Source organism: Rutilus rutilus (assembly GCF_951802725.1).
Source record: "Rutilus rutilus genome assembly, chromosome: 21".
In the NCBI taxonomy this organism is placed as follows: Eukaryota; Metazoa; Chordata; class Actinopteri; order Cypriniformes; family Leuciscidae; genus Rutilus; species Rutilus rutilus.
Genome location: NC_140226.1, coordinates 2,174,623 through 2,189,592, shown reverse-complemented (window position 1 = coordinate 2,189,592; position 14,970 = coordinate 2,174,623). Strand labels below are relative to the sequence as shown.

At 37.7% G+C, this 14,970-nt stretch overlaps 1 protein-coding gene across 1 annotated transcript; it reads left to right on the top strand.

Moving 5' to 3' along the window:
* Positions 1-203: 203 nt before the first annotated feature.
* On the top strand, positions 204-12,987 carry LOC311280696 (E3 ubiquitin-protein ligase TRIM35-like). The gene is made up of 6 exons (XM_084393071.1): positions 204-837; positions 7,108-7,203; positions 7,420-7,650; positions 7,728-7,750; positions 7,832-7,950; positions 11,363-12,987. The coding sequence occupies exons 1-6, from the start codon at positions 439-441 to the stop codon at positions 11,842-11,844; spliced, it is 1,350 nt and encodes a 449-aa protein (XP_084249197.1). The 5' UTR covers positions 204-438; the 3' UTR covers positions 11,845-12,987.
* Positions 12,988-14,970: the final 1,983 nt, after the last annotated feature.

The window sequence follows — 14,970 nt, the reverse complement described above, 5'->3', positions numbered from 1 at the left end:
ATAAATAAAACACACAAATAAAGTGTATTTTTTTTATTGTCAATATTTGTGTTTTTCATTGTTCTTTAGTGTTTTAATTTATAGCATTAAACCTGAGAAAGTTTTAATGGAAGTTGTTAAAACTAAACCTGAAGAAATCCTGATGTTGTTCTTTGAACCACAGGTGATCATAAACTCCACCCTCTTACAACACTTACCAGGAAGAGACTGAGTCATTAATTCTCTTTTCTGTCATGCTGACTCTCTTCTCTCTCGACAAAAGCAATAAAGAAGCAGCGATCAGTGGAGAATGAAGACAAACACTTTCAAGAAGGATTTTTGAGACATTTGTTTCTGAACAGACAGCAGATCGCTGTGATTCTCAAGATGATTCATTTTTAAACCCGTCGTTCAGAAAGTGAAAGTAAAGTTTGTGTTGCTGGAGCTCAAACGGTGAAAATGGCTTCACTAAATGTCTCTGCTGAAGAGCTTTCTTGTCCCGTGTGCTGTGAAATCTTCAGGGCTCCTGTTGTTTTATCATGTAGTCACAGTGTCTGTAAAGAGTGTCTTCAACAGTTCTGGAGAACCAAGAAAACTCAGGAGTGTCCTGTCTGCAGGAGAAGATCCTCAAAAGAACATCCTCCATTTAATCTGGCGTTAAAAAACTTGTGCGAGTCGATCCTGAAGGAGAGAAATGAGACGCCTTCATCAGGATCTGAGGAGATCTGCAGTTTACACAGTGAGAAACTCAAACTCTTCTGTCTACAGGACAAACAGCCTGTGTGTTTAGTGTGTATTACTTCACAACAACACGACAATCACAAAGTCAGACCCATCAGTGAAGTGGTTTCATCTAGGGCTGCAACAACTAATCGATAAAATCGATAATAATCGATTATGAAAATCGTTGTCAACGAATGTCATTGTCGATTAGTTGGTCTGCTCACGTCACGGGGAGCGTTACTGATGACGTCTCTTTCATGACAACGCAGTCACGCGAAATGGCAGAGAGTAATCGGAGAGAAACATCAGCACGGCAAGCAAAAACTGTATTCTCATTATATGAAGATGTGAAAATGGTATAGTCTAGTTTAATTCAATGCTACTGTGTAAACAGCTTTGTTTACTAACTTCGGGACAGTCACACTAGATCTATTTTGTATCGAGCATCAGGTTGCGCAATCAGTTCGCTCGCAACATAAGTGATGGATTAAAATAGCGCTACCGCAGAAATAGGTTAAATTAAATGGTGTTTACAAAGTGAAGCACTAAATATAAAGGCAGTTAATAACAGCAGCAGTAAAATATTGTTTTTTAGTCACTGTAGTCAGTGGTTTTCAGCGAATGCTTGTGCAGTAATACATCATTTTTCCTGTACTTTTAATCAAGCCTGTTGTCAGCTGGTACCTCCATTCCGCTCTCTTTTTATAGCATTTGTCTACTATGTAAGGGATAATCGCTTATTACATGGCTACCCACCAAATAAATCAATAATTTTACACAAAATATTGATTTAAAAAGGAGTTTCTTGATTTAAAAATGATTGTATTGCTTCCGCTAAAGAAAATAGTCCGTTCCGTCTCTACGGTTAGAATCCTGTGTCCATAGCAACGCTCTGTTTTTCTGGTGTGTTATACTTCGCAGCGGTCTGTTATCAAGAAATAACAGATCGCATTCTACATTGGAATTCAAAATCTGCTGCTTAATATCTTATTACAAACATGTTTGTGTCCTAATTTCATAATGTGAAGTTTATATGAGCAGCGCAACTCAATATTTTGTTTTGTTTATTTATATTTTGGATATTTAAAGAAGTTTTACTGTTTAAAAACTGGACAAACTTTTGTGTTTGGGGTTTAAAATGTAAAAATTTAAGATTATATTAGTAAAACTCAATGTGTGGCTTTTGCTCTTTTTAAAGTACACTTTTACACATAAATACCCTGATTTAGGGTTTAATTTAGTTATAAACAAAAATCAAATTGAATAAAAAAAAACCTATCCGATTAATCGATTAATCGAAAAAATAATCGTCCGATTAATCGATTATCAAAATAATCGTTAGTTGCAGCCCTAGTTTCATCATATAAGGTAAGACAAATATCTCTTGTTTTACATGTAAATGAAACTGAAAGTGACATGAAGAGAGTAGTAAAGAGAGTACTGCACACACTCACTCACACATACACACTCACTCACACACACACACACACACACACACACACACACACACACACACACACACACACTCACACAGACACACACACACAGACTGGGCCCTATCACATATCCAGTGCAATGCAGCGCCAGGCGCGACTTAAGTGTGTTTTGCTAGTTTCAGCCCGACGCAGTTTTCATTTGCGCCGATCTGTTCGCACATGGGCTGCTGGTCTGAGAACGAGGAGTGTGTTCAGGCGCATTGCATTGTTGGACCGTTGCTATTTTGAGGAACTGAAATAGACTGAGCATTGACCAAATGAAACCTGATCTAAAGAAGCGTTCAGTCTTTCCACTTGCAAATTCCGTCATGTAAATAGTGAATCCTCCATGGCGTGAGCGCAACTGTCTTTTAAAGGGAATGGAAGATGAGACTCTGATTGGTTTATTGCAAGTTATGCCCAGAACACACCCATTACTCATTAAGAGCAGAGATGGGAAGTAATGAAGTACAAATACTTCGTTACTGTACTCAAGTAGATTTTTCAGATATTTTTACTTAACTATTTATTTTTGTGCCGACTTTTTACTTTTACTTTTACAGGGATATCGGTACTTTCTACTCCTTACATTTTACAAAATTGGCTCGTTACTTTAGTTTCAAATAATTTCAGTGGAGTTACCGAGTAAACTTGTCTGAAGTTTAAAATCATTGGTTACCCGTAAGCCAATCACATAACAATTGGTTATGACGTGTGTTATGCGCATGCTCAGCCGCATCAAACTTCCACTGTAAACACATGTATGATGCGAAAACAAAACCATCGAGCGAAATACCGGAGTGAACATGGCTGTGAACTACTTTTGCAGATTATGTGAAGTAAATCTACGCATCCACGGTACAATCAGCGTCTACGTCACGGCTCTCAGCCCGCCCTCTGTTCGCTGATTGGCCGGCTGTTTTCAGGCTGGAGGAAAACTGGGAGATAGGTCGCTATCTCAGACTGAGTACAGAAGCGAACTGAAATTGAGCGGAAGTACGAAGTCTGACGTAGTCGGGCTAACTTTTGCCATCTCTGATTAAGAGAATAGGGACGGCCCTTTTAGACCATGCGCCGGGAGCGCCGACCATTTTTCCCGTCCTTAAACTAGCAAAAGTGGATTCGCCGTGCGCTTTAGACCATGCGCTTAGATCCTTAAAATAGGGCCCATACTCACAGACACACACACACACACACACACACACATAGCCATGACTTCCCTTTACTTTGAATTGTAAAGAACAATACACAAAACATTTGAAGAACTAGTTATTCAACCCGAACCTCCATTGCAAGGACGACTTGAGCAGGACGGTTTAACGCTACTCAGTTTGAGGTACATTATGAGATGTTTCAGCTGTAATTCCTCACCATTAGCATTAAAGGGGTCATGAACTGGATTGTTTTATTATTTTATAATGTTTCCTGGGGTGCCCTTATAATGTTAGTATGATTTTTACATCAAAAATTGTCATAATTTATAAATAAAAGCCATTTTTCCAAGCCTGATTTCAGGCTCAGATTTGAACGCTCCGTTTTAAGGGGCGTGTCTGCTGTGAGACTGCAGTGCAATCGCCCACTGCTGTGATTGGCTGACATGCTTGCATATGAAATAGCTAGTATTACATGAACTCTCTCAAAAAACTGTTACTACGTTTTTACTATTACAGCTATCGAGATTAACAAATCGTGAAAAGTATCGTTTAAAGCATTATATTTAAATCTATTCCATCACATGAAAGGTTGCAGCATGATGAGCACTGACTGAGCAGATGACAGACAGTCTGTTGATCGCGTGAATAAAGATCTTATCATTGCAACGCAATTTTTGCACTCTCACAAATGCTTACACCAAATCACAATGCAAACACGATGTGAATACACAGTAAGAGCTTCGTTGTGTAGTGTAACAGTGTCATTATTTCGTTTGGTAAGTGTCCAGATAAGCTCTCGCGGCTCGCGCTGTGCTGTTTGATTGACAGCTTGGGCGAATGGAAAGGGATCGTTCTTTGATCGCTTTCTGATTTAATCTAATTTAATAACAGTTTAAAAAGGATTATTTTCATAATACTACGAGAAATTATGTGAAGTTGATCATTTAGTCACTGATGCATAAACAGTATTGAACGATTTTAAGAGAATCTGAACTTGAATAATTACACAGAAACCACTGATCGCAGATCAGGCATTAGAGTACACATGGTTACTTACATGTTGCTGGCAGATCCGTGTCGGGAAATTGTGATTGACTGATTTAATAAAGTTTAACCATGCTGGAATCCGAAGGAAGCTTATGCAGACTGTCTTCTTCCACAACCAGGCACTGCACAATATTTAGTAAACAGCATGTTTATTGGTTTATTGCTTGGAAGTAGCTCGATCCGGTAAGCAATCATCATGTCGTCCTATGTTATTTAGCATGTTTGGGCGAATCGGTGGGCGGGGCTAAACAGGCCGTGTTGAAGTAGGCGTTGATCTTCTTCTGTGGAGGAGGCGGTGTTTTATCCTCTTTGACGTCATAGTTCCCCACTTTGAAAAACGAGTCGTTTGCTGAGCCTGATGTCTATAAAAGCTTTTATTGGACTAACAAGGTAGTTTTCAGTTCTGAAACTTACAGGATATTATTATAGTATGATGATCTCTTATATGTCAAAAGCTCAAGTCAATTTTGATTTCTCAGTTCATCACCCCTTTAACAACAGTATGTCCATCAACAAATGTTGGGGATTGCCCCACTGAAAACTGGTGGATTATATTATTGACCACTGCAGAACTCTGGTCAGGGAGTCGGAGTCATCAGATAGAGTTTAGCCGTTTATTGCACAAGAGTGACCATATACACATAATAGTGTACTTGAGGTAGTTTCTGAAATAAATAATATAACAAAAATAAATATTCACTGTCTAAAATTATTCAACAACTTAAGAGATTGCAAACTCAAATATAACCATCTCTGTAAAGTGCACTGATACATGAAATATAAATCGAGAAATACACTCACCTAAAGGATTATTAGGAACACCATACTAATACTGTGTTTGACCCCCTTTCGCCTTCAGAACTGCCTTAATTCTACGTGGCATTGATTCAACAATGAAATCATAATTTGTTCATAATAATCCTTTAGGTGAGTGTATATTAGTACGAGCCTGTAATAACAAACTGCATAATGCAATGAAATTGACAAAACACCAAAATGTGGATTATAGAAATTGTATATACAGGCAGTAATAAATGACAACAAGTGAAAGATATTATCCACAGAGAAATTCACTTCAAGGTAATAACTAGTAGGCTAAACATGAACATCAACTACACCACAAACATGTTCTAACTTAGCGCAGTTGGGATACAGTGACAATCTGTGTTATTAACAATATACATAGAAGAAAACTTACTTTGTCACAAACTTTCTCTTGCACATAAACACTGCACATGAATGCGTGCACGCGATATGATCGCTCAACTGGAGTAGCTTAGTGAATAGGCTATTACACCTTACGTGCTGAGAACGCTGCACTACTTTATTTGCGTACAATGCAACTTAAAATGTCACACACATAACCAACTTAATATTTAAAGAGAGAGAATTCACAAGAACAAATGTGTATATTTATAATTTATTGTGGTGCACATGCAGGAACTGTATCATTAACTATCAATAACAGCACATACGTTAGCCGAGCACTAACGTGAATGACTGATGTAACGTAAACGTTGGTAAAACAAATCTTGCTCCATCCTTTATTTTTACTCAAAGTTCTAAGAACGACAGACGATCTGCATTAATAGACACAGTTTTAGGTAGTTTTAGTGATTAGCAGAAGTATTTCAGTAAGACAGTAATAACTGAAGTTAGCCGGTTAGCCAGAAACTTACACACTATTAAACACAAAGTTACGTATTCTGAACACCCCGTAGAAAATATATACATCAATAATTAATCATACTTGCAGGTTGTGATTCTGAGGAGCAAGTTGTTCAAAATAAAGTGGGTACTGACCCATCTTTTATGGATAAGTGTTTTGTAAATCTCATTTATACCTCACAGAGATTTGAGAAGCAGTCGTCAGAAGGTTACACTGCTGTTGTATCGCTGTGGTCATTTTAACCACTGATTTAATTTTAATCCTCATCCTTTGGAAGTGTTTACAAAGAGAGTTTTCTTTTGTAGCGCAGAATACAGCATCTTCTCGACATGAACACAAACAGCTGCAGCTTTTGAGGGCGGGGCAAAGTAGACGTTGTTCATGGGCAGCCAATGAAGACCATAGGCGTTAATTATGCAAATGTGTTACATTGTTACGTATGTCGGTCACAGAAGTGAGACTGGAGTTACTGACGACTCGTTTAGGCGGTTCAGACTCGATTATTTCTTTTGGGAGACAATAACTTTATTTATCGAGCACTTTCCGCTTTACAACTTTGCAGAACATTTACATTCACAAACAGCCGTATTACACACTGCATGAAGGGGAATATTGGAGAAAGCATATGGGGCACTTTAAGACCTTTTAACAAACTTGATGCTGTTGAAAAAGTCCTATTTAAGTGTTGATTTGATTGAATAGGGCTTCAGTAATCAGGACTGGTTGTGTTTAGTCCAGCTGAACCACATTATAAATACATTTCATAGATTTGAGGAATTAGTAACTACAGGGGCAAATACATTTTCACGCTGGTATTGAATAACTTTTTGCTTCAATAAATAACATTGTCTTTTACAAACTGTACTTTGTGTTTACTCAGGTTGTCTTTGTTTTATGTTTTAATTTCTGAATCAATTTAATATGAGATGTGCACAAAAATGTAAGAAATCAGGATGGGGATAAATACTTTTTCACTGCATTATATGATCATATCACTGTATTGTCTTCTCTTCTTCTCTTCACTGTAATCTTGTGTTTTATGTTTTTTGTTCAATTCTAGGAGGAGCTCAATACAGCACTGAAGACCTTACAAGAGAAACTTAAACGCAATGAAGAAATGAAAAGAGAGTTTGAGAAAACAGTTCAACACATCAAGGTGAGGAAACAGAATCAAGAGTCATGTATAGTATCACTGTATACAGTTATGATTTAATATAATGGATTATAGTTTATTATTTCTGTAAATGACGAGCATCAATCTGCTTCTGGATCCGTTCTATGCCGGGTATCTGAGTTTATCTCTGATATGAATGATGTGAAGTGTTGATGTGTGTCGATTGAGATGATTGAAGTGAATGTGATGTGATTTCAGTCTCAAGCTGAGCACACAGAGCGTCAGATTAAACAGCAGTTTGAGAAGCTTCATCAGTTTCTCAGAGATGAAGAAGAAGCTACAGTCACTGCACTGAGGGAGGAAGAGGAGCAGAAGAAGCAGATGATGAAGGAGAAGCTGGAGGAGATGAACACACACATCTCAGCTCTTTCACACACAATCAAAGACATGGAGGAGATGATGAAAGCCAATGACGTCTGCTTTCTGAAGGTCTGATTTCAGATCATTGGTTGATCATTGGTTGATTGATTGAGTTCTTGATGATAAATGGTGTGTTTGTTCTGCAGGAGTTTCCAGTCTCAATGGAAAGGTGAGTGATCTGCTCCTGTCTCTGGTCTCTCTGGTTCTGATCCAAAGCCACTGCAGTTCTGACTCCTGAATGTTCTTCCAGAGTCCAGAGCTCACAGCCGGATCCACAGATGGCTTCTGGAGCTTTGATTCATGTGCCACGATACTTGGGAAACCTGCCGTTCAGAGTCTGGAAGAAGATGCAGGACATCATCCAAAACAGTGAGTCTGACTGCAGGAGATCTGAGCTGGAGAGTTAAAGGTTCTTCATGACTAGATAGATAGATAGATAGATAGATAGATAGATTAGAAGTATTAGATATAATGGCAGTTTAATTGAGTCTAATAGAGACAGAGCGACACGTGTCATAATCTGAAGACCACGGGGAAAACAATCCAATTTGTGTCCTTAAACCAGTGCTTCTCAAACTTTTTTGGTCATGCCCCCCATTCGACCTAAGAATAAATAAAAAATTAATGATTTTTTTTTATTATTATTGAAATTAAACATTTTGAAATTACAATTGCTGTTAAGACTGATCGGGAATCCTTGTTCGAGAATAACATTATAGAATAACTTAATTTAAATAATCAACAAATTTACATATTTCAGTGATGCTACATTATGAACATTCAGTGGCTGCAGTGAGCCTGCTTTTCACTGCACATTTTTTGAAAACGGGGCTGCAGCTTTGATATTGCCACTCTTAAGTCATTTTCAATGTTGAGCTTAGATCTGTACTTTGTCTTCAGTAAGGAAACAGCAGAGAACCCTGTTTCACACAGATAGGACGTAGCAAAAGGGAGCAGAATTTTAACTGCCTTCTGACCAATGAGTGGGAACTTCTTCTCCACACCAAGCCAGAATACACAGAGTCTTTGTGATGGGAGCTTTAGCCTCATGTTTGAGTCAGACGTCATCTCAATGAACTGCTCTTCCTCAGAGGAGCTCAGATCAGCAGGTGCAGGAGCAGTGAACGGATCTCTCACCCAGTCAAATTGCACACTATTGTCAGGGAAGTACTTCTGAAAACGACCTCTCAGAGCAGAAATGTGCTCCAAAAAACACAGCATCGGTGTGATTTCTGTGAGCTTATTAATTTCGGAAAAATTAGTAAGATTTTCAAATGAACCTGTATTGCCTTGCTCAAGTTTCCTGCGCCACATCTCCAATTTTCGACGAATGAGTTGACTTGGTCTGCCAGATGTGGTAGGTGATTGTCTTCGCCCTGCAGCTGAAGGTTTATTTGATTCAGCTTGGCGAACATGTCACTGAGATATGCCAATTTCATTAGAAATTGTTCATTGCTGAACTTGCTGGAAAGCTCATTCAATCCTTCTTCCTGCAGAAAAATTTGAATTTGCATTCGGCTGTACCGTCTCAATGTGTCTTCTTAATTTGGTAGGTTTCATGCTGTCTGTGTCGTGGCAAATTCATAGTTCTTTTTGGTTCAGGTCTCAAAGAGTTTTCAGAGTCGAGGTTCCAGGTCAGAAGAATTAACTTTATTGACAAGCAACAAAGTGAGAAGCCGGCTGGCCATCCGGACATCTGAAGTAACAATGGTCTGCACTCATGTCTTATACCTTTTCTTATCACTTGGTGTCCAATTAGCATTCATACAGTTATCTTTTTCTCTTTGCTCCTCCTCGTCACTTCGCCACGATTAGAAACACCTGCATCAAAGCCTTATTCCCAGTGGTGGCGGTCCTGGTGCATGCGCTTTTTTAAATATGATTTCATATATGTTTTTTTGGGTACTTTTCCACTCTTGTCATCACATAACCTTTTCCCAGTTTTTATCCTCACATGCTCTGTTGACCTGTTCAACAGAGTTTCCCATCATTTTGTCCTCCCATACTCCTAGGCCTAGTTTGAACTAAAATTACAGCATTTATTTGGGCCCATGTATGAGACAGATGAAATTCTCCAATATCTGCTGCCAGCATTTTAAGACCTAGTACACACATTGGCCTCTCCTCCTCACCAACCACATTAACAGTGAAGCCGAGAGCAAGATATGCCTCATCATATTTTCAGCATTTAGCTTTAGAGTGACCTGCACCTGCCTGTGATGTCTGTGAGACCTCATCTACTGCTTTCCTCTTGCCTTTTATAAACCGATCCATCTTCCATGCGACGTCAGTTAACTTGGCAGTTTTTTTTTATTTATTTTTTTATCTCCGCTACATCATTTGGCAGTCATTTTTTGTTTTGTTTGTTTTTTGCGCCCCACACTTTGAGAACCAACTGCCTTAAACGCTCGTTTTTTGGGGTCGACAGCTTATAAAACTTATTTCTGGGTTTTTTAGCTTGTTTGCTGTACACCTTGTAACATAGCAGCTTTTAGACATAGTTTTGTTGTTTGTTATAAGTCAGAAATGACACCCCCCGGTGGGCGTGGCCTAAATGCGCTCTGTCTCTATGGGATTCTCTCTGTTTAAATATGATTTTGTCAGTTTTTAACAGTTTTGGCAAAGACAGTCAATGAGATTAAGTAAGATCAGTTATAACAGAAAGCTGTAAGTCTGATCAGTTATAAAAGATAAAGCCGGAGTCAGAACAGTCTGAAGGTCTGAGCCAAGTTTGGAGGTTGTTAGGAGAGTTACAATTAGAACATTTAGTCTCTCTTAATAATAATTTCTCAATCCAAAATAATTAGTTAGTCAAACACAACAGACCGTAAGAATAAACTGTTTTAAACGATACACAGACTGTCCACCTTATTTCTAGCTCCCATGATTCCATTTCCTTGCGTGAATTACATTTGATGGGTAATCGCTTTAGTGTCTGGTAACAAATCAGATTTCACTTTATTATATAAGTCGTTTAAACTACGTTTTAATGACCATGAATATCTTTTAACTTATGTTTATGTTTAAGAATTAATTATGGTATGACATGCTTGTAATTAAAAACATATATATTTTACCTTATTGCTTAATAACAATTATCAATGTCACAAAACATACCTAAAAATGCAATTTCTTTCACTTTAACTATATAAATAATCAGGATAAAAAATAAAATTAAAGTTTGATTACATCAAGAATCACGATAACAGCTTTAGATCAGGCATAATACTGGGGTCCTAAGCTGGACTCAGCACTTCACCACACCGGAACCGGAGGTTCTTCATCTACAGCAGGGATGGGCAACTTTGGTCCTGGAGGGCCACTGTCCTACAGAGTTTAGCTCCAACCCTGAAAAAAATCACCTGCCTGTAATTTTCTAGTAATCCTGAGGACCTTGATTAGCTTGTTCAGGTGTGTTTGATTAGGGTTGAAGCTAAACTCTGTAGGACAGTGGCCCTCCAGGACCAAAGTTGCCCATCCCTGATCTACAGCAGAAATCTCAACACATCTCATTGATTTATTGTTATTTAAATTTCCCAAAGTATCAGTTTCTCCTGATGGACACAAATGTCTGAATCCCATATTTAATGTTTGTAGTTGATGCCGTTAAACGCTGATGATAAAACGAGTGTGAAACTAATAACAGCACTGACAGTGATCAGAGGAAAATGTGTTTGATCAACAGGACGAGAGTCATAATTCATAATAATCTGTGTTGGGTTCACTGTTGATCATTATATGAAGATCAGAATAAAAGCATCTGTTGATTGTGTCTCATCAGCTCCTGTGATTCTGGATCCAAACACTGCAGATCCACGTCTCGTCCTGTCTGATGATCTGACCAGTGTGAGACGGAGGCGGAACAATCAACTTCTTCCTGATAATCCAGAGAGATTTAACTATTATCCCTGTGTTCTGGGTTCAGAGGGTTTTAACTCAGGAACACACTGCTGGGATGTGGAGGTTAAAGAGAGTTCAGTCTGGATTCTTGGAGTAACTACAGCATCAAACCAGAGGAAGGGAATTTATTTCTTCAACACTGATTTCTGGAGTGTGTCGTATGGACTGTCTCGAGGTTTTCGTGTTAATCAGGATCTTGATCGTGTGAGAGTGAATCTGGACTATGACGGAGGAACGGTGTCGTTCTCTGATCCTGTAACTAACACACATCTACACACATTCACAACCACCTTCACTCACACACTCTTTCCATTCTTCTGGTGTTCTTCCTCTCTGAGGATCTTACCGGTCAATATTCAGTAAACGTCACTCCTGTAGATCTGGATCTTCCTGCTTTCATCATGTTTCCAATATTTACTCCATATCTCATGAGTAAGAGTGCTGTTGATCTGAATATCAGTACGGTGGCTGTGATTGGGCCGTGATGATCACATGACTGATATCCAGCACTACAGCAACACTCACACTCTCATGTTGCTTTAACAGATCAATAAACAACAGTGAAGTTTGTCACTTTGCTCATTTTCACATAATTAAATAATATTTTTTTCTATAAACTGAGCCTAATTCTACACATGGACAGTTTCAATGAATTTGTGAATAAATAATTATTTCAGATTAAATGATCATTTGCTCACTTAAGTACATGGATGTGAATGATAACCATTATGAGGAGATGAGAGCATAGACGTAATAAATATATAGACGCCCCATTGGCCGGTTTGGACCGTTTCTGCGATACGTCAACGAGTCGGCCATATTGATCAGGGCAAAAAGCACAATAACGTTGATATTTCTCAACCGATTTCAGTGGTTTATGATCTACGTGGAAAACGGTTCTGTCTGAAATTATTAAGATTCTCGCTGGTTAAGAGCTTGAAAATCCTTAATGGTTAATTATTAATTAGGAATTGTGAAAACTCAAGTGTGTCAAGCATAGTTTTGGTTTGTTTTTCTGGGTTTAATAATGGTAGAGACGTCCCTAATGTAATATAATTTAATGTACATGAAATATGCATAATGTATTTCATTGTGGAAATGTCTTTTTCTGTCTTAAACACCGTCATATTAGCTTTTTCTCTTGTTCCTTTATCTTTCTGTCTTCAGTCACGTCATAGGATGGACGTCACAGGGCAATTTTAAATGAATGTGAAGAAAATGTGCAACTCAAAACCTTATTTATCTTAAGGCTCTTTTCATTTATATCATTTATTTCTATAGTTTTCCTCCTAACCTTATGCTTGCAGTTTAACACACAAGTGTTTGTTTTATTATTCATACATAAAAAATAAATGTCTTTATAGAAATTTTTAAAAATAAATGAAATTGTCTCTTCATTTTAAATGTTTTATTGGGGTCTAAAAAATTCAACTTTAGACTTTATTGTAATTTTAGTACAACGAAATTCTGTCTAGTGAATCTCAGTGAAAGATTCAAACAAAACTTTTAACAACAAACAGCAACAATTACATTAATTGTGTAGATAAAGTGTACAATAAAGTGCAGTTATGTCACTAGCTGGAAGATTTAAAACGGCTTTTTCCCAAAAGATGGGCAAACATCTTACACTAAACCATGTCAAATTATCCATGTTAGCACCCCATGAATGACAGTTAGAAATGTGGGTCAAAAAGACCCGAACAGCGCAAGGGTTAAGACTAATGGATTTGTTGTTTGTTGTGTTGATTATAAGATAGATGGAGCTTTTTTGAGTTCGCATCAAATGTTCTTCAACTTTTTTTTACATAATAAATTTGTTTATAAATAAAGATTGATCTGTTGAAAGCAGTTATTTTGAGACAGATGTTTATCTCAAGTTTAGTTACGTCATAACTGTTTCAAAATGTTTGGAAATGTCAGTGGTTCACCACTGGGGGGCGATGATCTCTGTGAACCCATGAATCATCCAGATTTTCCTACAAGTCAGTCCTATATTCATAATAAAAAAATCCGTTTGGATGTCCGCTGCAATTCAAGGGGGTTTCCCGAGCCCTATTTGTCAGTTGCGTCTTCCTTCTCCGTGTTAGAAAGTTTGAGTCCTTGCAATATAAAAGTCTTCTCTACTGACTGACTCACTCATAAAGACTCCGTCTTTGCCTCCATCTAATGGTCGAAATAATGTAACTTCTGTTGCTCTTTACGGCCAGGGACTATTTCTTCCAGCGGAAGGAAGGCTTTTAGTGATTTTACTTTATGAAAGTTGCATAAATACATACTTTTCGGCTTTTATATTTGTATTGTGTGGTGACCGTTTTATAAAAGCATTAAGGTACTCGAGGCTAGTGCTGTATCGTGAGTAAGTTGTGCCTAAAAGCGCCCTTTAGCCGTAACTTATTCACGATACAGCACAGCCTCTCGAACCCTATTGCTTATATATATATAGCATAAATTGTAAAATAATATAGTAAGTAAAATAAAATAAAAATCATAAATAAATGAGTGAGTTGTGAATAGTACAATAATATAAAAGTGGTATAGTAATAATAGACAGAAGAGGGACAGTCTCTTGGAAATGCAGAGAACAGTCACTGACAGGCTTTCTTCAGCTTTCCTTGGGGTTTGTGTTGTCCTGGTTCCACTGGGTTAAATATATAAATGAGCCACGATTAGATGCCAAGCAATCCGAACACCTCTGTCATTCTGTCCTGTCAGTCCTTGAAGACTCACTTGCCATTCACATTAGCTCATAATATAAACTACAAAGAAATACAGAAATATAAATATAAATTCATGTTCCTCGCAAACCACAACCACCTAAACAATTCCCAACGGACAAATCAAGCTTTTTCGAGAGGCGTTTCAGTCTGCAGGCAAAAGTGGCATAAATATGAGTTTTTTTATTTTATTTTTTTAAACTAATAACAGTGTAAAAGCACAAACCACAAGGGAATCTGATCTTTGCGATTCTGATTTGGGCCACTTTTGCGTTAATTTTTAAAAAACCTACAGGATTTATTTGAAAGATTGTAATTAATAGATTGTATTTACTGCAACTTCTCAACTTTAACAAGATTCTCTTTGTTTTGTGCTGTCTTAAAGGGGTGGTATAATGCCCTTTTCACAAGATGTAAAATAAGTCTCTGATGTCCCCAGAGTGTGTGAAGTTTTATCTCAAAACACCCCACAGAAATTTTTATAGCATGTTAAAATTGTCAAATTGTCAAAAATGCATAATTTTTCTGTGTCCCTTTAAATGCAAATGAGTTGCTGCTCCCGGCACAGAGGGCTGAGCTTCAAGAGCTTGTGTGTGTCTGTGTGTGTGATTACCTCACACACACACTGAAAATTTCAAAAACGTTGAACGTTGAAACTTCCTCCAGTCAGAAAGATGGAGAGACTCAAGAAGAAGTGACAACATATAGAAGCAACAGGAGATTTCTGAATGGTTAGTTGATGAATTTATGTTGCTGATGTGGAGTTAACTATCTT

Excerpts from the sequence above, each read along its gene's own strand:
- LOC311280696 (XM_084393071.1), top strand. The coding sequence starts at position 439 with ATGGCTTCACTAAATGTCTCTGCTGAAGAGCTTTCTTGTCCCGTGTGC. Across the intron at positions 7,204-7,419 it reads AAACAGTTCAACACATCAAG|TCTCAAGCTGAGCACACAGA; the intron begins GTGAGGAAACAG and ends ATGTGATTTCAG. Across the intron at positions 7,951-11,362 it reads GCAGGACATCATCCAAAACA|CTCCTGTGATTCTGGATCCA; the intron begins GTGAGTCTGACT and ends GTGTCTCATCAG.